The sequence below is a fragment of the Cnephaeus nilssonii genome (assembly GCF_951640355.1).
Source record: "Cnephaeus nilssonii genome assembly, chromosome: 17".
In the NCBI taxonomy this organism is placed as follows: Eukaryota; Metazoa; Chordata; class Mammalia; order Chiroptera; family Vespertilionidae; genus Cnephaeus; species Cnephaeus nilssonii.
In genome coordinates this window covers 24,517,761-24,541,790 of record NC_137088.1, presented here as the reverse complement: position 1 = coordinate 24,541,790, position 24,030 = coordinate 24,517,761, and the positions used below count along the sequence as shown (strand labels likewise).

Here is a 24,030-nt window from a genome sequence, read left to right as displayed (position 1 = left end):
TGATTAATAGTGAAACTATTTGAATAAAACATTCAACCAAAAAATAGTAATTTATATTTAGAACCACAGGCATCTTTCTTGGCCAAAGTTTTGTACCTACTTCTGTCATCAAGACCTACAATTTCAGCACCAGCATCCATTGACCACAGTGAATGGCTGCTGGTTTTCTTCTCCCTGACTGTAATGAGAGTCTTGATAACATGTGTTTGGTTCACTCAGAGTCCCTGTGACCTTAAGTAACTCCAATTTATTACAGCAAAAGCTTTTGTTTCTGTCTGTTTGGCACTTTATTGTGTTTTAATCTAATAGACAGAGTCATTTTGTGCCACTGGTTGGGGCCTTGGAGGGTTTCTCTGATGGAAGGCAGGATGAGATGTTCTGAAGCTGTGGGAAATCTGCCTGGGCTTGGCAGCCTCTGGACGAAGTCCAAATGCCTGGCAGGAGCTGGCTCCAGCTCCCAAGCGAAGGCGTAGGCAGAAACAGCAAAGGTGCTGTTATCATCATCAGGATGGTGGTGCCACCACTGTCCAATGGGTTGGAGGCCGCAGTAGTGTACTGCTGGTTCCCCACCCCAAGGAGTGCACACACACTCACACACACACGCGGAACACAGTTGCCACGTAATGCTGACAACATGGACCATACCTTCCTTCCTGGTCGGCCAAGCTCCCCCTGTGGGTGGAAAAGGCAGGTAATCGGAGGCTGCTTTGGAAGAGAAGTTCTGGAAGCAGAGGGCTTAGTAGGGCTGATGAGTGGGCATGCCCATGTGGCTTGGTGGCTTGGCCACTCAGCACCCCTGCTACGGCAGTGGGCCAAGCCAAAATACACTGGTGGATCCCACACCTGCAGCAGCAGCCCCGTCCTCCTGGAGCCCCTCCTCGTGCACTAAGGCAGAATTAGCACATGCCTTGAGATCTCAGCCAGAAAATGTTCAGTGGCATCCCCAGAAAACAGGCTGGAATTACCAATGAGAGGTGGGTGGAAGAGAGTAGTGGCTCATACCTTTTCTCCCTTTGGTCCTGTCTTGCCTGGATGCCCCGGTGGACCCTACACAACCAAGAAACGAAGAAAGTATACATCAGACCAAGAATACAATAAAACAGGCTGGAATTACCAAGGACAGAGGTGAGGGAGGCAGGACCGAGGGAATCCCCTTGGAACACTCCTACAGCAGCCTCACTCTCTATGCAGAATTGGGGCTCCAGAAACCCCATGAAAGACCCTCTTATGCATGCCAGCCCAGTCTCCTCCTCTGTGATCCCCCTCTTCTAGCTTCTCTGAACTGTGTTTCCAATGGTTCAAAGGCTGCAATGCTCATGTCTACTCTGTGTGAGTTTAATTTTCTCCCTGGAATTCTTGGGTTGCCTGGGATATCCAGAGTGCTTGGCAAGAGCAACTGAAGATAGGTGAAGAAATGCTGTTTGCTGAAAACAAGAGGCTTTACTCTTCTCCTATCTTTTCAGTTGCTCTTACCAAGCTTCCCTGGGTGCTGACAAGAGGGAAATTACACTTTGCACATAGAAGCAGAAATTTAGAAATTCCCATGGTGGATGTATGGGTACCAGGTGCAGCAAAAGACATTAAGAACGTGGGCAGGTAAATAATGCATTTTTGTGCAATTGCCCAGCCATGGGGGTGGGGCTGACTCCAGCCCAGGGACTCTAGCACCATTGCACTAAGGCTTGGCACACCCATGGCAGAATATAGCTGCTTTCTGCTCATGCTGCTTTCTGCTCATACGTCCATGGAATGATCAGCTGGTTAACGGTTCCAAATTCCTCCATACAGCAGAGAGGAAATCCATCAACCACCGCGCCCTCCCCCGCACCCCCCAAAGGCTACTACTTTATCCCCAAGATCTGCAGGTGAACTTGGCTAACACAAAGCCTGTTTGAAATACGATTTTATCAGACTCGTTTCTAAATGACAAACAGCCCCCTCAGTCAGTGGTTCCCAAGCCTATCTGCACATTAGAATTCTCTGGGGATCTTTTAAAAATCCCAAAGACCAGGCCACACCCCAGACCAATTATAATCTCAAGGACAGTGGCACAGGCATCAGGAATTTTAGAAGTTCCCAGGGGATTCTAATGTGCAGATAAATTTGGAAACCACCACCTTTGGTTTATTCTCCTTCTGTTTTGGGGAGGGGAGGACAGACAGTTTTTTGGTGTTTTTTTGTTTTTTAATGTATTTTATTGACTTTTTACAGAGAGGAAGGGAGAGGGATAGAAAGTCAGAAACATTGATGAGAGAGAAACATCGATCAGCTGCCTCCTGCACACCTCCTACTGGGGATGTGCCCACAATCAAGGTACATGCCCTTGACCGGAATCAAACCTGGGACCTTTCAGTCCACAGGCCAACGCTCTATCCACTGAGCCAAACCGGTTTCAGCAAGGACAGAGAGTTTTTGTTCAAGTCTTTCAATTTTTCCAAGCCTCAGTTTTTTCCATTTCTTAAAATGGGCTAGAACTATTTTACTAGCACACTCTAGCTCTGACATTCCCATGATTCACTGAGTGTCTTATTAAAATACAGATTCTGATTGAATGGTGGAGGGGGGTGGAGTGGAGAGGGGAGGATGAAATTCTGCATCTGGAACAAGCTCCCAGATGATGCCAACATTGCTGGTCCACAGATCTCATTTTGGTGGGGACAGCATCCACACTGTTCTAAGAGAACGGAGGTGGATGCATGGTCCCCTGGAGTTGACAGCACAGCCCCCATGTGACTCAGATAGGATTGTGAGAAGTTAGAGATGAGCAAGTGACTGGGGAACTGCTGGTCAGCAGAGAATTCTCCTTCTTTGCCCATGGTCTGTGGGTCTCCCTGTACCCTGAAAGGTGCTAGCATAGACTGTGGGAAGATAGAAACCCACATGAGAGATGCTCCTCAGGGTGCCCATCTTGCCTGTCTGCAGACTTCCTGGCCCCTCTGGTCCACTCTGGGATCAGAGTCCTATATTCCTTATTGCATTTAGCAAATATTTATGGAGAACATACTATACCCCATGAGGTGGTGTAGATGGGCACATATTATGAACAATACCATGCTCCCAAGACCAAGGGTCAGTTAACTTTCTCTATAAAGAGCCAGATAGTAAATATCTTAGGCTGTGCCTTTAACACAGCAACTCTGTCACAACTACTCAACTCCGTCCTTGTAGCGCAAAAGCAGCCAGAGACCATAAAACTTGAATTGCCAAAACAAGCCGGATTTGACCCATGGACAATAGTTTGCCAACCCCAGCCACAGAGCTTATATTTCATGGAGAGGAGACCAAAGAGATTAGGAACAAAAAAATTAATAAGGAAGCTATAATAACATGAGAAAAATTGGCAGAGATTTAAAATAGGCCATTGGATGGAGAGTGATGGGGAAGGCTCGGGTGGTTGAGAAAGGCATTGCTAAGGAGGCGACAAAGGAGCTGGCCATGGTAAAAATCAGAGGGAAGAACATCCCAAATAGCTGGAGCCACCAGCGTAAAGGCCCTAAGGCTAGAACAAGCTCAGTGTGCTTGAGGACCTGAGACACATGGTGGCTGCGAGTGGACAGAATTGGTGGCATGAGATAATGCAGGAGATACAGGTCGGGTTTCCTCATGTGGGGCTTTGTAACCAGGGAGAGGAGTGGGTCTCTCAGTCTTCCTGGACAGAAGCCACGGCAGGGTGACCCAGGAGGGTGAGATAACTCCTAAGGCACTTGGGAGACTGATTGCTCCTTGTTCCCTCTTTCCCTTTCCCCATGGCAGGCCCAGAGCCCCAGGCTAGGGGACATTCCTCCTTGGGGGAGCCCCCACCCAGGCAGTCAGGGAAGCCAGGAATCTGTGACAAGGTGTCTTTGCCTGCCTAGAAACCCTTTCTCTAGTATTTTTGCCTGTTCCTCATTATTCCCTTTAACTTTGCTGGGGAGGGGTAGGCTGTTTGGTAGCTGTATCTGGGTCAAGTGGGCTCAAGGTAACAGGTTCATCTTTGCCTCCACTTTCCTGCATTGGATGCAGGTGCCTATGGGGTCCACTGAATGGGGTCAATGCCCACATAAGGGGCAACCCATTGTCATCAACTGTTTTGTGGTAGCTATAATAATAACCACATCCATCTAGGCAGCATCTCACTTGATCCCCCACCCTAAATCCAGTACTGCAGGGACAATTATTATCCTCATTGCATGAATGAGGAAACCAAAACTGGGAGGCCAGAATTCACCTAAAGAACCAGTGTTCTATTCACGTGCTCTGGAGCTGGAGGTGAGCCAGAGAAGGAAAAACAGCCTCCATATCACATTAGAACGGGCATCTCTACGAGGCTTCACTTCTCTAAACAGAAGACAGCTGGAGAGGAGAAGAGGTCTGGTGGAATGCACCAACCTGGGGGCCAGGAGGCCCAGGGGAGCCGAGCGATCCTTGGACACACGGGGATTTCGTGGTCTCCAGTTCCAGGATGAGATTCTTCATGTCTGGGGAGAGAAGCTTCAATGCAAAGCAATACAGAGTTATAGGTCAGCCTTAGGGGACAGAAGAAGGGTCACCACCCTTGACACAGACGTGCTTCATAGACTGGCGCTTCTCTTACACCCCAATGGGTATCCTAAGATGACCTTCCTGGCCACCAGTGTCTGTTCTCTCATCTGCTCTTGAGACACACCTGGCTTGAATGGATTACAGAGCTACAATGGTGGAGTTAGGAAGCTCATTTCAGGGGCATCTATCCAATGTCTGGGACAGCATTGTCCAAAGGAAATAAAATGTGAGCTACCAATGCAAACCACATCTACAGTTTTAACTTTTTTTGGTAGCCACATTAAAACAGTAAAGGAAACAAGTGAAATTAATTTTAATATATTTTATTTAATCCAGTCCACCCCAAATATCATTATAACACATATTCAATATTTAAAAATTACTAATGAGATATTTTACAGTCTTCTTTTCATATGAAGTCTCACAATTCTGTGTGTATTTTATATGCACAGCTCAACTCAACAGCCATACGGCTAGTGGCAGTATTGGACAGTACAAGTCGAAGAGCTTCTGGAAATATCTAAGACTCTCAAGTCCCTGCCTGTTGTCTTCTAGGTCAGCTCCCCACATCCTATTTTTCTTTCACCTTTTCCACTCTTTCCAAATTCTATTCCCTCTCACACCTCAGTTTGGCTACAGGAGGGCCATTTCCCGCGTCACCTCACAGAAACAGTCTATGTCTGAGACAGGCCATGGAAGGGAATTTCATAGATACTTGGGTGGGAAGACAAATAGAAGGGGAAATTCCATATCTGAGCAGCTCATGGGAGCCTAGAAAGTCATCCATTCACCTCATTGCTTTCAGGGAGAGGGGACACTTGGCCAAATTCAGTTCCCTGCTGAGAAGAACCCCCTCCATAACTCAGTGAAGACAGAGGAAGAATGGACATCACCAGAAGCTGGAAAATATCCCTTCCCAGCTCAACCTGCTGCATGAAAGAAGATTCTGGAGGAAGCTGATTGAGGGATGGGGAAGTGGGGTGGGGTGGTAGGCAGTGAGGAGCCCCGTTTCTGTTCCCTCACATGTCCTAAGGTACTCACCGGACTTCGGCCTTCTCTGAAGAATGGTGGTGGGAACAGGGGGGGTGGAGGAGGTGTCAGCAGGCAGCATGTTTTGTGGCTGCCACGCTTCTTCTGATCCAGGCCAGGAAGGGCTGTTTAGAGAAAACTGCTGCTCATTAGCATGGGGCCAGGGCTAGGGCCCCTTTCATGCCCATTGTGCCCAAGGAGACCCACACTGCCACCCCAGACTTCCCAATTTGATTCCCAACCTGTTAGATGTGAGTGCACCTCCTGTTTGCTATTGGACATAGGTCTCCCTTGGCCTTCGAGGGATGATATGTGTAAGATAAGCAAATGGTATGGACACTGACTATTATAAGGTCCATTTCTCCTTCTTCAGGAAGTGACTTGCCACTTTGTAGATGGGGCAAGGAATTCAAAGTTAAACAGACTCATATGTGCCCCCAGTAGTTGGGGAGAAGGAAGTCATTGTGAATGACTTTGATATTGTGTTCGGGAGGAAGTATTCAGAGAGGGAGGCAGTCAGGGCTGGAGGTAGCATTGATTACAAAAGACCATGAGCCATGGTTTAAAACACATATTTGACTCCAGACTACGCACACATTCTGTGTCACCCATGTTCACTAGAGAGTTACAGTTAAATGTCTCAATACATGGGTGCGAAGAGAAGAGAAGAGAGGGCCCTGGGCCCTCAGAGCTTCATTGTCACATGGAATCGCTTGATGTACATGTTACTGAGGAGAAGAAAACCAGGGCTGGTGTAGGAGTGAAAGAGGGGGAACAATCAAGGGTGCTTTTAATGTTGCAGGGGACCCAGGGTAACAGTGGTCAGAGTATGAGATGGAAAAGTCGGAGGAAGCACTAGTTTGTAGGGAAATCTGCTAAATTTTGTGTTAAACATTTGTTCATTTGAGCACATGCTTTGCCAGACACTGGGTTAGCCCTTGGGGGGAGGGCAGAAGATGCCTCAATGGTGCCCCTGACCTGATGGTAAAGCTTGTGAAGCTTGAGCAGCTGCCAAGACCCTTCTGCTCATATCCCACCTTCTCCTCTCACATCCTGGAGACTTACTGTACATCAAGAATTGTCAGGAGCGGCCTCCACCAGGAAGCTTTCCTTGACTTCCCAGGCTAAGGCTGAGGGGTCCTGCTATGCTTTTCTTTGGGTTCACTCCTATTTTAACCTTTATCCATGGGTGAATCTGTTTCCTTGTATCTCTCTGACTAACCTGTGCTTTCCCAGAGGGTAGAAACCATTTTCATCCCCAGGGTCTAGAACAGTATCTAGCATACCCTAGATATTCCTCAAATGTTTGATAAATAGATTTTTTTTAAAAAACCACTTATGACATGCCAGGCACCATTTAAATGCTTCACACATATAAAATTTCCTGATCCTCATGCAACCCTGAGAGTTAAGTACTATTATTATTATCATCGCCATCTCATCACCCCCATTTTACAGATCACTTAACTGAGGTAAAGAGGTGAAGTAATTGCCCAAGGTCATACAACTAGGAAGGGACAGAGCCAGACTGGAACCCATCAGTCTGGTTCCAGAATCCTTCCCCTAGATTTCTACACTATGACTCCAGTGTGGGTGGAAATAAAGATCAGGAGCTAAGAAGAAGAGGGCAAAGGGCCCCCGTAGTAACTACCTGAGATTGACAGTACCAGTGCCCTTCATCCAAAGACCACCAGGAACACACCTGTGGCTGAACACAGCTGTCTCTATTGACTCATTGCAAAGAGGGGGCACACACTCCAGGGAAAATGGGGGAGCATCCCGGTAACAGGGCGTGTCTATGACTATCTTAAATCTTAGCTAGAGGAAGAGAAGGGAGGGAGACTGAAGCTGGGACTGGCCAGGCAGCAGTAGTCACTCATATTAGCAAGCATAGAGGAACAGTGGGTCATTTTTGTGACTGGTTGATAGTCTTGTCTGTGTCTGACATGGGGACAGAGTGGCCTTATTTTCTTGATCCGTTACAGGTGCAGAGTGACCTTGTCTGATGTTCTGTGAGATCATTTACGTTCAACAGGAGAGCGCGTGGCCTGGCTCTGAGTAGCAGGCCTGCTCCAGCTGTCCTGGGCTGCTTTTCTTTTTCTCAGTGGTAAACTCATACAGCTATGTTATTATAAAACTTGACATTAATGCCAACGGTATTACTCTTCTAGTTTCTTCCCTAAAGCCAGGAGTGGGCAGCTTCCCTTGCTCCACTCCGTCTCAGGTGTGTGCAGGAGGGTGGTTGACACCCACCAGCATGCAAGAACCCTCTCAGGGTCCCCCAGCTGCAGTGCCTCCTCTGCCTCCCCTTGGCCTCAGCAGACAGCTAAGGGCTGAGGATGCGCAAAGCCCCTCCCAGCAGCAAACACCTGGGGAGCTGGCAGGTTCACGTGGCTCACGTGCACTCCTGACCATTTATTTCTGCAGACCATACATGGCTGGCAATGTCTCCCTTCACCCCACGCCCTGTGTGGCCTTCCGCTGATGAAAGACCCTGCATTGCTTACAGCAATCACCTCTCATTTCTTCCCGGAAACCGGAGAACTCTTCAGTGAACATAAATTATTGGTTGCTTTTCCTGCAGAGGCATCTGCATGGTTCACCCCATCCCTCCTTCCCTTTCCCCCCTGACCTACTTCATTTTCAGCAGGTGAAGACCATCTATTTCTGCCCCCTCCCCCAAACTCCCTGGAGATGTTTGTTTTTAGCACAGTCTAGTTTATTTACAGCTCATTCCAACTCAGAATATTTCCATCAGGTGGACATGTTTGGGAACAGCTTGCCCTCACCCCCCGCCTCTTCCCAGACAACTAAGCCAGGACTTCACATGTCTATTTTGGTGTCATCTGAGTGGCCTGTGGGTCTCTCTCTGGACTATGCTGCCTCCATGGAATCGTGTCTGAGCTCAGGGTCCAGGCTGGAAAAGCCCCAGCCGGCTCTGCTATGATGGAAAAACCCTGAGTGTATGTGCACGGGGAGCAGAAACCTGTCTGCACCATGTGGCTCAGCCCCTGCCAGCTGCCTTGGAAATGCCCACAATGATCGAATTTTAGGGCCACCTGCCCTGACTCAAAGGCACCGAAGTCATGTTGTGTGTGGCCACTGCAGTGCCAAATCACAGGCAGAAACATGCCGAGTCCAACGTGGGGTTTGGGCAAATGATTGAGGTTGTTTTGCTGTGGCTGATGCTGGCTTTGCCCTTTGGACTCAATACCCTCTTGACTCTGGGCACATCCTTGGAAAGTGACTCACTCCAACTTACTCTTGGAAAGATAGGGACTTGGATCAAAGAGTGTGAGTCCGGATGCAAGTGACCCTGTGACATGGCACAGCTCCCTTTTCAATCTGAGATTCGGTTTCCCCACCTGGACCACAAGGAGCTTGGCCCAAACCATCTTCCCAGTCCTTTTTATGCACCTGACACCAGGATCAACACCGTGTCCATCTGGATCTCCCACTCACAAGCCCAGCCCATGACTAGGGTACTACAAACAGCCCTTTCTGTTTCTGCCTCCTTTTTACATCGAGAGGCAGCCCCTCAAATCAAGCAAAGGTGTCATTAGAAGCCACCAAAGGAGAAAAATGACATAAACATCCTGTCTTTGCAGGTCGGGAAAATGACAGATGCAGCCACATGCTAACTATTCTGCAACTGCTCATGCAGTTGTTGGACCGTTCACCTTCCTCCTCCTCCTCCTCCTCCTCCTCCTCCTCCTCCTCCTCCTCCTCCTCCTCCTCCTTCTCCAGCTTTTGGGCCTTCCCCTGCCTTTTTGAGAAGGAGCCCGTGAAGAGGAGAGGAAAGGTGATGAGCGGAGCATCACTAAGTGTCTGGACCCTGAATGAGATGGCTCAGCTACAGTCAAGTTCTCATTCTTTTCTGGCTGCAATTTGCCTGGTTTTCCCCAATTCACATATTCCAGAGAAGATGTCACCCTACAACTTTCTTTCAGTCCCCACCCATACCACATACACCTTGAAACAAATTTTGATCCTAAAAGTGGAAGGTATTTGAACCTCTCTGAAAGACCATTTAAGAATTTGCCATCTTCCAATTTACTCCTGAGCAGGTGTGGGGGGCAGGTGAGGACAGAACCCACAACAGTTGGGCAGTTTGGTGACTCCGGCCCCTGGGGTGGTGAGCAGCATGACCCAGGCCAGTCAGGGGGAGCATGACGGAGAGCTTCTAGGCCCCCCAAACGAGAGTTTCTAGGCCCCCTGAACGAGGGCTGGCCACAGACCACAGAACACGATGTTACTCCAGAGCCAAGGCAACAGCAGCTGCCAGCCTGCCTCTCTGAAGTCAAGGTCAAGAGAGGGGCACGTATGCCAACCCCCTCCCCGCCCCCCCCCCCCAACTCCACTGTCAAACCCTTTAGGTTGCGATTCCAACACTGGCTGAGAAGTTTAAGATTTAAAGGCTGCTGCAGGCTCCCAAAACAAGTCTGCTTTTTGAGAGTAATTTTTTCCAAAACAATGCATACACACATGTAACTGCACATTCATGCCACACACCCACACTCACACAACTCACCCAAGCAGCAAGCTGAGTAACAGAGCAGTCCTGAGATGGTGAGCAGATGAGTGAGGCTGAGTGATGGGCCTGTCATTGTGGGCAAGGCCAAAGGCGGACTGGCCAGGGAGCACATGCTGGCGACAGGCTGAGATCTGGCACGCCCCCGAGAGGTCCCAGTGCCTGGCCTGCCGGGCACTTGGGGTGGGAGTTGGCCAATCCCTGCTTTGGTGCTGCTCCTGGTCCAGATGCCAACGGTCCAGAGGCCAGTCCTGAGCTCCCGGGAGCAGGAATGGTAAGCAGTGTGCTGGCCTCTCGGGAGGCTGCACTAGGGGGCGGCTCGGGAGAGAAAGAGTGCTGTTGGCCCAGGGGAGGAGGTGAGGTTGGGAGCCTGGGATACTGACTGCCACTGGGAGCAGAGATGAAACAGGGTATAAGCGATCACACAGGCTGCTTTTCATTCGGCTCAAACACTGCCATGACAATGCTGTGCTGGCAAGCTTCAAGCCATTGCCCGGGGAGTCTGCCCTCCTCTGCTTCAGGGAAGGTCTTGGCTTCCAGGGTCCCTTGGTCTTCACCATGTCTATGCCAAGGTGCTGCCAACCAAGCTAAACTTAATTAAAGGGCATATGGGGTAAACCTTTTTAGATGAAGCCTGCCTGTAAAATAATAAAGGGGCATATACAAGATACATGTATACAATGCACAAGCATGCACACACACACACATGCATACCCACACACACACTATTCCAGATCAGAAAGATAAGATTATTAGTATTTAGCAATAAGCACTGTTGTTTTAACCAGTTTAGTAAAGACCATAGCAGAAGTCAGTAAACTTTTTCTGGAAGGGGCCAGATAGGAAATAGTTTAGGCTCCATGGGCCACATAGCCTCTGTTATAACTCATGTTGTACATGAAAAGCAGCCATAGACAATACATGAAGGAATGGGTATGGCTGTGCTGGTAATAAAACTTTACTTATAAAAATCGGAGACAAGCTGGATTTGGAACCCAGGCTGTAGTTTGCTGACCTCTGAGATATAGCCTTTAAAGGAAGGGTAATTCTTGTATTCATTCATACATTTACTCTTTCATTCATTCAGAACCACACACTGAGTACCAAATGTGTACAAGACACAATGATTAGACACAGAATCTGCCCTTGTTCAGTGTTGTGGAAAGAGTACAGGCCCTGGAGTCAGGCAAACTCGGGCTGGAGTCCTGGCTTTGCCACTTACTAGCTGTTTGACTTTGAGGAAATGATCACCCGCTCTGCATCTCAGCTCTCTTCTCTGTAAAGTGGGTATAATGAAACACACCTTGCTGCTTTGCTGTGAGGATTAGAGCTAAGGCCTTTGGAGTTCCTGGCATAGAACAGAGGCTCTTTTATCAATATGTGCAAAGATAACTATTATACAAGATGGGCAAAGGAAAGAGGCTAACGTGGAGCTGGGTGTCTAGAGGGGACTAACAGCAGGAAGTGAGAGTACCAGCTGGGGCAGAGAATTCAAGAGGGAAATCAGGAAAAGCTTCCTGGAAGAGGTGGCATTTGAGCTAAGCTTTGAAATTAGAGATTTGATAGTAACAAGATAGGAGGAGTGAGGGAAGAAAGGGTTAGGCTCTTTTCCTTCCCTGGGGCATTTCTCAGAAATAGAGTCTAAGACATTAGAGAAAGCAGTACAGAGGGCATGGGGTGCTCCATCTTGAATCTCAGACAGTTGCAGAAATATCTGCTTCACATTTTCTCAAATCCGCCCATGCTGGGTTATATTCCTGCAGCTCCTCATTTTTCAAACCTAATTAAAAAAACCCTTAGAAATCGAAGTTTTGCCACTTTTAGTAACAAAAATCTTTTTTTTTCTTTTTTTTGCCATTTGGCATTGAAGTTTTCCTTAAAGGGTTTACACAAGTAAACCACTCAACTTAACCTTTGTTCCATCATTATAAAAATGCCGGCTACCGAACTAGATGACCTCTGAGGTCCTTTCCAACCCTGCTGGTGCTCAAACCTCTATTTGGAACCTAATGACTCAGGCTCATGAATGTCTCTTTCTGTTTCTTTCTTTCTACAACGCTCTGACTTCTGCAACTTTCCTGTCTCACCTCACACTCTATCTCTGTGTCTCTCTATCTCTCTAACTTTGTCTCATTCTCTTACTCTGTCTCTCAAAGCACTAACAGTTGAATTTCCTTAAGTCAAATGCTTGACGACTGTTAACTGCCCTACAGCCAGCTTGGGATAAGGAATCCTGGTCTCCAGCCCTGGTGTGGTCAGAAACTTGTGTGACCTTGGACAACTCACTTCTCCACTGGGCCTTGGTAGCATTGGACAAGATGAGCTCTAAGCCCTTTCCAGTTGTGGCTCTATCAAGGATTGAGATACAATGGTCCTTCAAAGGGTCCTGAACGGGGATGATCACACTCTCCCCCATTCTCCCTTGGAGGGCAACCCTTGCCCTCGAGGCAGCTGGCCTGTTGAGTTCCTTCAGGTTCCTTGGCCCAAGCACCAGCTCACTACAGCAGGGCTGCCTGCAAATATAATTCATAATAAAAGTTTCCGGATCTTCCTGCAGCTGTCAGCAGGTGTCATATTCACAGTATTTTGTCTTAATTGCAGCTCTGGTATTTATCAACCACGTCAGAAGACCACTTCTGGAATTCCGCCTCCCTGGGCACTGTTCCAGAAACTTCTGTCCCCACTGTTGGCACATGCAGGCCTGCTTCCTGCTGATCCCCACCAAAGCGAAGCCTGCCTTGCATCTTCCCCTGCTGTGTCTCCTACCCTGGCTGTGCAGGGAGATTGTGTGGCATGGAGAGCCCAGCACCCTTCCCAAGGGCCCGGAGGTCCCAGTGCGAGGCAAAGCCATCTGAATTTTGGGGACAGAGCCTGGGCTCCCATCAGCCCCAGGGCATCTCAAGTTGACTATCCCACCCAAACCTAGGTGGGCAGAGGAGTAAGTTGGAGCACATGCGTTTTACCTTCCCACTGACAAAGACTCTCTCCTTGACCAAATGTTGGCCAGGCTCTCAACAAAGCTTTGAACTGGGCTTCCATGCCTGTCCTTGCAGAGCCCAGTTTTAGCAAGAATCCTGTTAGGTCAGTAGAGAGAGAATCTCAATGAGGAGATCCCTATAACAGGGACACTGGACAGCTAAGTGAGCAGAAATTTTGATTAGATCAAGTCACTAAAATGTGGGTGCTTGCATATCCCAGCAGACAGCATTCCCCTACCCCAGTAGTGAGGTGCCAACCATGGGAAGCATTCTGTAAGCATTCACTGTCCTTCTGATCTCTACAACAACCCACACGTATGTATTAGCACTATCATCTTCATTTTCAGACAAGGCTCAGAGATTTAGGACACACACAGCCAGTAGGTACGAAGCCAGGATTAAATCCAGATGTCTAACCCTGGAGACTTCTAAAGACTTGGTTATCAGCATGAAGTAGTGACCTCCCTCCCACCAGCCAAAGAGAATGCGTAGAGAACCTCAGCACAAATGGCAGCCTTGGCCTCCACCAGCTGAAGTTGGAGGAGCTTACCAACACCCACCCAGTTCCATGTCTTCCTAATCAAGCCTTACAGTGACTCATCTTTGGGTCCCCGTCTCTTGGTTTGTAAAAACTCACATTGTAGGGTTGTAGTTGCCTCCCTCAGTATCCCGGCCACAAAGAGGGATCAGCCATACGTGCTACTGGCATTCAATCAAATGTGCATTTACCCTCTCCATTGAATAGTTTAGTCTTCAAAGTGGGCAAAGGATCTGCAACTCATTTTGAAATCCATCAAAAAATAAGATGGATGGATAAATAAATATATGATAGAATAAATATAGCAAAATGGTAATGACTATAGAATCCATGCTGTGGGCATATTGTACCAGGGGGATGGGGGCATGTTAAACAACAGAATTTTATTTTTAACACTTCTGAAAGCTGGAAGTGCAAATTAAGGTGTTGGAAGGTGTTTTTTTTTTTTCTTTTTTTTTTTTTTTTTCTGAGGCCTCTCTCTCTCCTTGGCTTGCAGATGGCTTCCTTCTAACTGTGTCCTCACATGGTCTTCTCTTTACACATCCCTGGTGTCACTGTCCAAATTTCCTCTTCTTCTAAGGACACTAGTCATATTGGATTAGGGCCCACCCTTACGTCCTCATTTAACCTATCACCTCTTTAAAGGCCTCATCTCCAAATACAGCCACATTGAAGTATTGGGGTTAAGACTTCAAATTATGGATTTGGGGAGGTACACAATTCAGTCCTTAACAGTGGTGTTGCATGGACAATTCTTTCCACTTTTTTTTGAATGTTTAAAAATTTTCATAATAAAAAAGAATAAAATAATTTTAAGTAGGCAACAGAGAGTCAGATGATACCTTCACAAGGGTTAGGATTGGGGATGGGTTGGTCCAATACCTTTGCTGGCAAATATCTGGAGGCCCTGGAGCTGCACAGAGCTAGGACACCAACATTGCCTGAAGGAGCCTGGAGCCACTCATTATGGAGACCATCAGCAGGTAATTGAATCTCCACAAAAAAAACGAGAAAGACATTCTCCTCTGCCCCTTGTAGAAATGCTTTGAGGAGGAAAAGTCTGCCCCAGCTGCAGGATGAAAGAAAATCATCCCTTATTGGTCATTATTTTGGTAAATCATATATCAAAAGTGACTCCTCTGTGCACAGATTCAAGGAGACAGATCCATTCCTCTTTCCTCCCACAAGGGAATTTTTTTGGACCTTATCTAGAGGAAGGCATCTGCTTTCTTGACTTCAAGTTTTAATTTGACCAAATGGTATATGGTAAATAGAGAGGAAGGAGGAGACAATGTTATTAGGAGCCAAGCAACATCAAGAAACCTCCCCAAGGCTGGCTGCGCCTTGGCTCTGAATTTGATTACAGCGGCCAGCATAAATCTGCGAGTGCTATTAAATCTTCTGCTACGGCTTGACAGGGGAGGCCAAGTTTCTACAGTTATTCCGGAGATCTGGCCATAGGTCAGAGACAAAACCGTCCAGCTGCATCGGGCCCAAAGGGTGGGTTATTTCCAACACCTGCTGACAACTGGGGCGGAGTGGAAAGACCCTGTGTTTCCAACCATCACATTTCCATGCCTTTATTTTTCCATAGTGACATCTTAGCTCTGAAGACACTTGTGATTCAAAACCACATGGCTCACTTAACCCTTTCCCTAGAGCCACCCATCCCTGGCCCACCAACGCCAGTGTTTGCTATCTGAGGTTTCACAGCAGATGGCAGGGAGCGAGTGGGGTCCCTGGGTGGCCCCTGGATGCCAACTGGCACAAACAGACATTTCTACACATCAGTCCATGTGAGTCACTCAAATTCTTGAATTCCAAAAAGAGGAGGACCTCAGGCTGAGCTCCTTGGACTCAACTGAACCACTGAGCTTCTCAGTCGAACAAAGTATTAGCCTAATTCCAAAACCAAATAAAGACACTACAAAGAAAAAGAATTACAGACCAATATCCCTCATGAACACAGATGCTAAAATCCTCAACAACATATTATCAAATCAGATCCAGCAATACATTAAAAAGATCATACACCATGACCAAGTGGGATTTATTCCAGGGATGCAAGACTGGGTACAATATTTGCAAATCAATAAATGTGATACATCACATAAACAAATTGAAAGACAAAAATCGCAAAGTCATATCAATAGATGCAGAAAAAGCATTTGACAAAACCAACACCCTTTTTTAAAATAAAAACTCTCAGCAAAGTGGGAATAGGGGGGTCATACCTCAATATAATCAAGGCCATATACTAAAAACCTACAGCCAACATCATACTTAAGTGAGAAAAACTAAAACCATTTCCCCTAAGAACAGAAACAAAACAGAGATATCCACTTTACCACACTTAATTCAACAGAGTACTGGGAGTCCTAGCCATATAATAATATACATATGGTCATCTCTCGGTTTTTCCATGGTATTTGTAAAATATTATTCTGTGTAGCTACATAAATGCATCCACATTCCCTCCTATGGCTGTATAATATTCCTTCACTTAGAAGAACCATAGTTTGTTCACCCTGCCCCGTACTGACCCATACTGATACCATTTGGGTGGTGTGTAAGCATTTGCTGATATAAAACATTATACAACAAAATAAATTATGCATGCATCTTTGTGCATGTTGGTAAGCATGTCCATTGTATGAATTCCTACAATAGAGCTGCTGGGCCAAAGAGTGTGTAAGTTTGTATGCATCTTCTGCATGCATCTTTGTGCATGTTGGTAAGCGTGTCCATTGTATGAATTCCTACTATAGAGCTGCTGGGCCAAAGAGTGTGTAAGTTTGTAATTTTTACATATGTAGGCTAGTTCATCTCTACAAAGCCTCCATCAAGCCACATCCCTCCCATGAGCAGAGGATGAGCATTTCTGTTTCCACACACCTTCATTAGCACATGAGATGTCAGACCTGAATTCTGCCCATCTGATAGACAAAAAATGGTATTTTCAGTGTGGTTTTAATTCGCATTTCTCTTATAGTGAATGAGACTGGAGATTTTTCACATGTACCCTTTTCATTTTTCCATGAGGTTTCTGGTCGTTTTTTCCCCCCTTATATGTAAGGAAAATGGCACTTTATTATATGACTTGCAAATATTTTCCCAGTTTATTTTGGCCTTTGGGCTTTATTTTTTGTTGTTTTTCCCATACAATTTTTTTAGGTAGTAGAATTTATTGTAGAAGCCTTTTATTTTTCAATGGCTTCTGGGTTTTTCTACAGACTCAAGTTATTCCAAAAATCTCCCAGGGTTTCTTCTAATAATTTTATTTAAATCCCAATTCATTTATAATTTATTCTGGTGTAAGTTTTTTGGTTGTTGATTTTTCAGAAGATATTCTATCTGACCTAAAGCAGACAATAAAAACATTCTTTAAATTATCGTTATGTAGCTTGCAAATGCCAACCATAACAATACTCAGTAACAAATACTGAACATTTATTATGTGCTAAGCACTGACCTATAACAGCCTTCAGGCTTGTTAATATTTCCTCCATTTGATAGATCAGTAAACCGAGGTTCAAAGAAATGCCCAGGTAAGTGGTGGGGTTGTGACCTGAACCCAGATCAGTTGTCTCCTTGTCCTAATTGCTCTGCTCTCATAGAAACTCCATCTACCTGTGTGTCTGAGACCCTACCACAGTGATGCACTTCACTCCTCATTAACTATTTCATCTATGTTATTTTAATGTCACAAATAGACTATGAGCTCCTCTAAGTTTGTCTTATGAATCTTCTTGTTCAATATAATAGTTAAGTATAGAGTAAGTAGGAGGTGCAATAACTATTGGTCATTTGATCGATGGGAAGTATATCAAAAGGTATGTATCTCAATAGTTAGAACTAATTTAGAGATAGACAAATGTAAACATGGTAATAATAACAGAGGATCTGAATCAATTAAGTGGACTTTATTGCCTCATTTAGAAAAAAAATTGAACAAAATGCAAAATGGCAGCAGATGGGTGTCTGGTCAGAAAATTGAGTATATTTGTCAAATCAGCCACCACTTGCAGGCATTCCATTGGAAAATGTAATCTACACTAATAAAAGAGTAATATGCAAATTGACCGTACCTTCGCAACAACCACCAGCAATCAGGAGTGAGTATGCAAATTAACACAACAAAGATGGTGGGTTAATTTGCATATGCAGGCGCCGAGTGGCCGGGGGCAGGGCGGGATGCTTGCGTCATTGCCATGGCAACAACGCAGGCGTTCCACACTGCCCCAGCCACTCCGAGCCTCTGGGCAGCATGGGAAGGCAGAAAGGCGGCTCTGGCTGGAGCAAAGGCAGTGCCTGCAGCCAGGGTAAGGAAGGCCCATTCTTGTATGAATCTTCATGCATCAGGCCTCTAGTATTTGATAATCTTCCTCTGATTACCTAGGACAGTGGTCGGCAAACTGTGGCTCACGAGCCACATGCAGCTCTTTGGCCCCTTGAGTGTGGCTCTTCCACAAAATACCACGTGCGGGCGCGCACATACAGTGCAACTGAAACTTCATGGCCCATGCGCAGAAGTCAGTTTTCGGCTCTCAAAAGAAATTTCAATCATTGTACTGTTGATATTTGGTTCTGTTGACTAATGAGTTTGCCGACCACTGACCTAGGAGGATCCACACTGTCAGGCTTGGTGACTTGGCATCCACTTTCTATGTTGAAGGGGACAAAGCTATCATTCTATACAAGGCAGATGCTGTGTGGACAGAGCCCCATTCTCCTGACATGGATGAATTGGATACGGGAAGTGGCTTGTCCTACCAGCTAGGTTCCGCACAGGATCGCACAATTTCCAAAGGGTGGACACTCTCAGGACTGTAGCGACCTGGGAATTTCCTAGTGAGTTCCCCTCTGTCTGAGAAGTGAGCTTTCTCCTTCACAGCTGTAGAGAGGGCCACCTAGGGTGGACTTTGGACATCAGCAGGCTTCTCTGCTGAGGACTCAGTAAGCTGTTATTGTCCTCAGGTGTGACCCTAGGCTTTCCAGGTCATGAGAGTCCAGTGTCACCCCTCAAGGCACAACAACTCCTGAGTACAATTCAGAGCTAGGCCCTCCAATGCTTTCTCCTTTGACCTTCACCAATAATCCCTCAAATTATCTCCTATTATGTCCCCCTTTTCCAGGAGTGGAGAACCTAGGCTCTGACATTCAAGGTCCTGCAGAGCAGGGCTTCTGAGCCCAGACCTCCAATTTCACAGCCCATCTACTGTATTGTAACGGGCTTTGAATGGAGACTCTGAATTCTGAAACTGGACTCTTTAGCACCATGAGCAATTCTCTCCAGCCATCAAACAAGAGCAGGTACAATTAGAGTAGAATTGAAACATCCCAGGAAGAAGCAAATGGCCTGGACTCCAAATCTCTCACCATTTGGAATAATATTGCAACCAGTAACTGAGAGCATAACTATGTTCCAGGAGCAGTGCAAAGCTCTACCTGTTAACTTGTTGAGTCCTCCCTACCATCTAATGAGGTAGGTATTCTTATTATCCCCATTCTACAGAGGAGGAAACCGAGGTGTTAAGAAACTAAACCAAGACCACTTGGCCAAGATCACTCAGCTAGTGCATCACAAAGAAGTCACTCAAGTCCAGAGCTGTCTGAATGTGAACCCATGCCTTTTACTCTCTTCATGGATACTCAGGTGCCAATGCTCAGAAGAGAAACACGTGCCAAGGCCCCTTCTTTGGGTAGGTGCTAAGTGTGGAAATGAGCAAGCAAATTTGACTTTGTTAGCCACAAAGCCAGGGAAAGTCTACAGTGAAAAGGATCTTTGAAATCTGGCCCATCTCTTCATTTTGCAGATGAGGAAACTGAGTCTCACACAATGAGCAAATGCCTTGTCCAACACTACACATGTCCCAGGAGTTAGTGGCAGGTCCAAATAAATAAGCCAAGTTTCCCAAATTTTCCCTTAGTGCCTTAGCTCTGTGCCGCAATACCTCTCTAAGCATATTAGTAAACAGGCAAATTGCCCAACCCGCTGACTCGGCGTCCCCACACCCCCTCAGCAGCAATCACCACAGTGGCATGGCAGCTCTACCTGTCAGGCAGGGGCACTCTTACTCTTAGGCCTGCCCAGCAGAGGAGGTGTGGGCTGAGGCAGTTGATTTGGATAATTAAAGAAAAGAAAAAAGGGAGAGAAACCATTTACTTCAGATATTTTGAGGAAAGCATTTCCATGGCCCGGACTGTCCAGACAGCCAACTCAGCTTCCACTCCCCACCCCTCACTTTCTATGGGCAGACACAGAGAGTGAAGGAGTGTGCCCCCCAAACCCACACTGTTCCCTCAGGGCCCTGCTGCTTCCTGGACACAGAGGTCATTTGTCTTTTCCACCGTTTACTCTCACTACCACGACCTTACCCAATAAAGCTCTCAGAAAAATAGACAACAAGGATAAAGGTTGTGTCCTCACTAGATGACCACAGAGAATCAAGAAGCCTTTGAAGGCCAGCCCGGTATGAATGATCTCAAAATGAGTCAGTTCTGTTTGGTTACAAAGGGGCAGCCCAGTGTCAATCCTCAACGACAATGACCCCACCTCACAGGCCCCTTCTATAGGGACAATTTCAAACACTTGACCAAATCCCGAGTCACAGCAAAGTAAGAAAGCCCCAGTTGGGCAGGTAGGTCTCCACAGGTAGGATGGCCATCGTCACTCCATCCCCACCCTCCTGGGTCCCCAAGAAGCACCATGCCGGGTCTGAGACCCCTGGTAGGTCCCTCCTGGAGCATGTGCCCCAAGGGAGAACTACCAGCTGCAGCACAAAAGCTGCTGGGGCTTTCTCTAGACCTCTCAGAAAGATACCAGGTGAGCGGCACTGCAGGATGAGCAGGAAAAAGAGTGGGAGGCCTGGAAGGGGAGGAACCTGTCCAACTCACATTCATGCTTCTTTCTTTGCTCCCCTCTCTTTTTTTCAGACCCCAGCTGGTTTACTGTGCAAAGCCCACAGCAGCCATGAGGCCTCTCCTTCAGCTGTTGCCAGCTCCCAACGTGCATGCGGTCACACGTTGTGCTTATGTTGGTTGTCATGGAGACGTAAGTGCCAGATTGAATGAAGCTGCGTGCTCTGGGCTAGGAAATGGAATAGGGCCAGGTGTATTTTTAAAGCCATCTGGGAAGGCCAGTCACCAAGAGAAGAGATTCCTTCCCTGGTCTACGTGCCTCTACATTAGGGACTGATTCACAAATGGACAATGGATAAAAGCTGAGCCCCTTTTTTGGCCTTAACTTACTGAATGGTTTCAGCAAAAAGTTATTTGGGACTTTTGCCTCTTGACACAAATGCATCTTAGGGGAAATCATGAACCTCTTGGCATGTGTAGACACTGTGAGGTTCTAAAAAGGTTTATACATCATATACCAGGTATTATTTTAAGTACTTTATATTCATAATTAGCCCACTTAATCTTCACAACTGATCTGTAAGGTAAATCCTACTTTTAGCCAGATTTTATAGATGTGAAAACTGAGGCACAGAAAGGGTGATTTGTCTGCCTGACATCACAAAGCTAAGGGAAACACAAAATTTGAACCCAGCCTGGGTGGCACCAGATGCCCTTCTCCTGATCACATGGCTATTTTGCCTCTGCAATGATTTGGAGATCAAGAAGTCCTGATTTGTGCAGACTGGTGCAGCCACTGTGGAAAACAATATGGAGTTTCCTCAAAAAGTTAAAAATGGAACTCCCCTTCGACCCAGTAATCCCACTTATAGGAATATATCCCAAGAAATCAGAAACACCAATCAGAAAGGACATATGCACCCCTATGTTCATAGCAGCACAATTTACAATAGCTAAGATTTGGAAACAGCCTAAGTGCCCATCAGCAGATGAGTGGATTTAAAAGCTGTGGTACATCTACACAATGGAATACTATCCTATATAATAATCCTATATGATAAAAGGCTAATATGCAATGACCGAATTGTGGAATGACCGTCACTATGATGCACGCTGACCACCAGGGGGCAGACACTCAACGCAGGAGCTGCCCCTCCCTGGTGATCAGTGTGGTCCCACAGGGGGAGCGCCGCTCAGCCAGAAGCCTGGCTCACGGCTGGTGAGCACAGCAGCAGTGGTGGGAGCCTCTCCCGCCTCCGTGGCAATGCTAAGGATGTCCGACTGATGGCTTAGTGGGCCTATGCCGTCAGTCAGACATCCCCCCAGGGCTCCCGGACTGGAAGAGGGTGCAGGCCAGGCTGAGAGACCCCCTTCCCCAAGTACACAAATTTCATGCACCGAGCCTCTAGTGCTGCTATAAAAAAGAAGAAACTTTTACCATTTGCAACAGCATGGATGGACCTGGAGAGCATTATGCTAAGTGAAATAAGCCAGTCGGAGAAAGATAAATATCACATGATCTCACTCATTTGTGCAATATGATGAAAACATAGATTGATGAACAAAAATGGATCCGGAGACAGAGAAGCACCGAACAGACTGTCAAACCTCAGAGGGAAGGCAGGGGAGGTGGGGTGGGTGGGGATGTAAGAGATCAACCAAAGGACTTGTATGCATGCATATTAGCATAACCAATGGACACAGACACTGGGGCAGTGGGGGCTTGTCCTGGGGGATGGGAGTGGCCCGAGTGGGATCAATGGGGGGAAAAGGAGACATATGTAATACTTTAAACAATAAAAAAAGAAATTAAAAAAATAAAAGTCTTGATTTGAAATTTTGTCCCTGGCACTGTGTGACCTCAGGCAAGTGACTGTATCTCTCTGAAGGTTAGTTTCCCCTTTGGTAAAATGGGGGCACCAATGGCTTGTGAAATTGTGAAGATTAGAAGTCATATGAAGAGTCTAGCAAATAGGAAGTGCTCAATGCAAAGCAGCTTTATTAGTGTGAATGGAGGCTCTTCTAGCAACTGGCCCCCAGCACCTGTATCAGGCAGGGAGTGCTGAACTGTAACTGCCCCTGCCCAGAAGCAGCAGATGGGGCAGGCCACTGTGCCAGGGCCAGCAGAACCACAGCTGCTCTAAGTATCTACGGCAGATGCTGTCCCTCCCTGCCCATATCCTTCAGCATTCATCAGCCCCGTGGCCTCAGCTCTGGCCACAAGCACCTGTGACTATGCAAGAGCGCTTCTCCAGCCATGGGAGTTCCTGTGGGCAAGCATGTCCTCAGGAGGTGGTGGATAAATAACCCAGTCCCCTATCTCCTGGAGGTCCCCAGAATCTGCTCATCAATTCCCCTGGTATTTCCTGTCTTGCCTTCCCACTGCCCAACTGGGATCACCTCCCAAATAAACAACTTGCACCCAAGTTCTGTCTCAGGGTCTGCTCTGGGAAGGAACCCAAATGAAGACAGTATAGACATCTGTGACTTTGATGCTGACATCAGTTACAAAAAGTACTTGTGGGACACTTACGCAGGGAAAAGGTAACTGTGGTAGGCTGAAATATGGCCCCCAAAGAGGTCCAGATCCTGACTCCTGGAACCTGTAAATGTTACCTTATATGGAAAAAGGAATTTTGCAGGTATGATTAAATTAAGAGGTTTAAGATGGAGAGGTTACCCAGGTAATCTCAAACATCCTTGTAAGAGAGAGGCAGAGGAAGACTTGACGCAGAAGAGGGCAATGTGACACTGAGTGGAAACTAATACAGGAACTCAGAGGCAAACTTGAGCAGTATTTCTCAATTCCGTGGACCAGCAGCATCAGCAGCACCTGGAATCTTATTACAAATGCAAACTGCTGTGCCCCATTCCAGACATGCCGGATCCAACTCCAGGAATGGGGCCCAGCAGTCTGTGTTTTAACATGCATTTTAGGCCATTCTAATGCTGGCTATAGTTCAATGGTTAACCCTGGATGGACAACAAAATCACCTGGAGACCCTTAAACACTATCACTGCCCGATCCCAGGCCCAGAGATTCTGATTTACTTAATTTAGTCTGTTCAGTCTGGACACTGAGCTTCTGGAAAGCATCTCAGGTAATTCTTCTGTCTAGCCAGAGCCGAGGACCAGTGCTTGAGAACCACTGACCTAGAACATTGACTTTCAGACTGAGCTTTGCAGAGCTTGGGAGTTCTGGGAAAATGCCCAAGACTGCTAAAGGAGGAGTGGGTAGAGTCCAGTTCAGCAGAGCTTCCAACCCTGAGGTCAAAAAGTCACATGGCCAGACAGGTGGATGGACTAAGGAAGGTAGACCAGAGGGTGTGGTCAGGACTGTCAGGTCATCCTGGTTTTCAAGTGGTTTGTTGTTTTTAAGAGACATAAGAAAACATTTTTTTTTTTAAGTTGAATCACTTCATTCTTAAATGCTAGCAACTAAGGCAAAATTTTTAAATCTCTCTCTCTCTTTCTTTTTTAGTACTATGGCATGAAGGCTGAAAATGGCTAACTAAGACTGGATTTGGTCCTTGGGCAGCTAGTGTGTGAGCTTCCGGTCTGCTGCAGGGTCC

At 46.7% G+C, this 24,030-nt stretch overlaps 1 protein-coding gene across 2 annotated transcripts in view; it reads right to left on the bottom strand.

Annotated features, from left to right (window-relative positions):
- COLQ (collagen like tail subunit of asymmetric acetylcholinesterase) overlaps positions 1–24,030 on the bottom strand; it is a 69,035-nt gene that overhangs the window by 25,446 nt on the left and 19,559 nt on the right. The window contains exons 4-7 of one of the 2 annotated variants that reach the window (XM_079794464.1): positions 5,563–5,689; positions 4,369–4,470; positions 1,003–1,047; positions 646–672 (exon numbers count right to left, since the gene is read on the bottom strand). In XM_079794464.1, the coding sequence (XP_079650590.1) occupies positions 646–672; positions 1,003–1,047; positions 4,369–4,455 (159 nt within the window). In that variant the 5' untranslated portion in view covers positions 4,456–4,470; positions 5,563–5,689. The remainder of the gene's footprint in view (positions 1–645; positions 673–1,002; positions 1,048–4,368; positions 4,471–5,562; positions 5,690–24,030) is intronic. The other variant, XM_079794463.1, reaches the window with a different exon arrangement.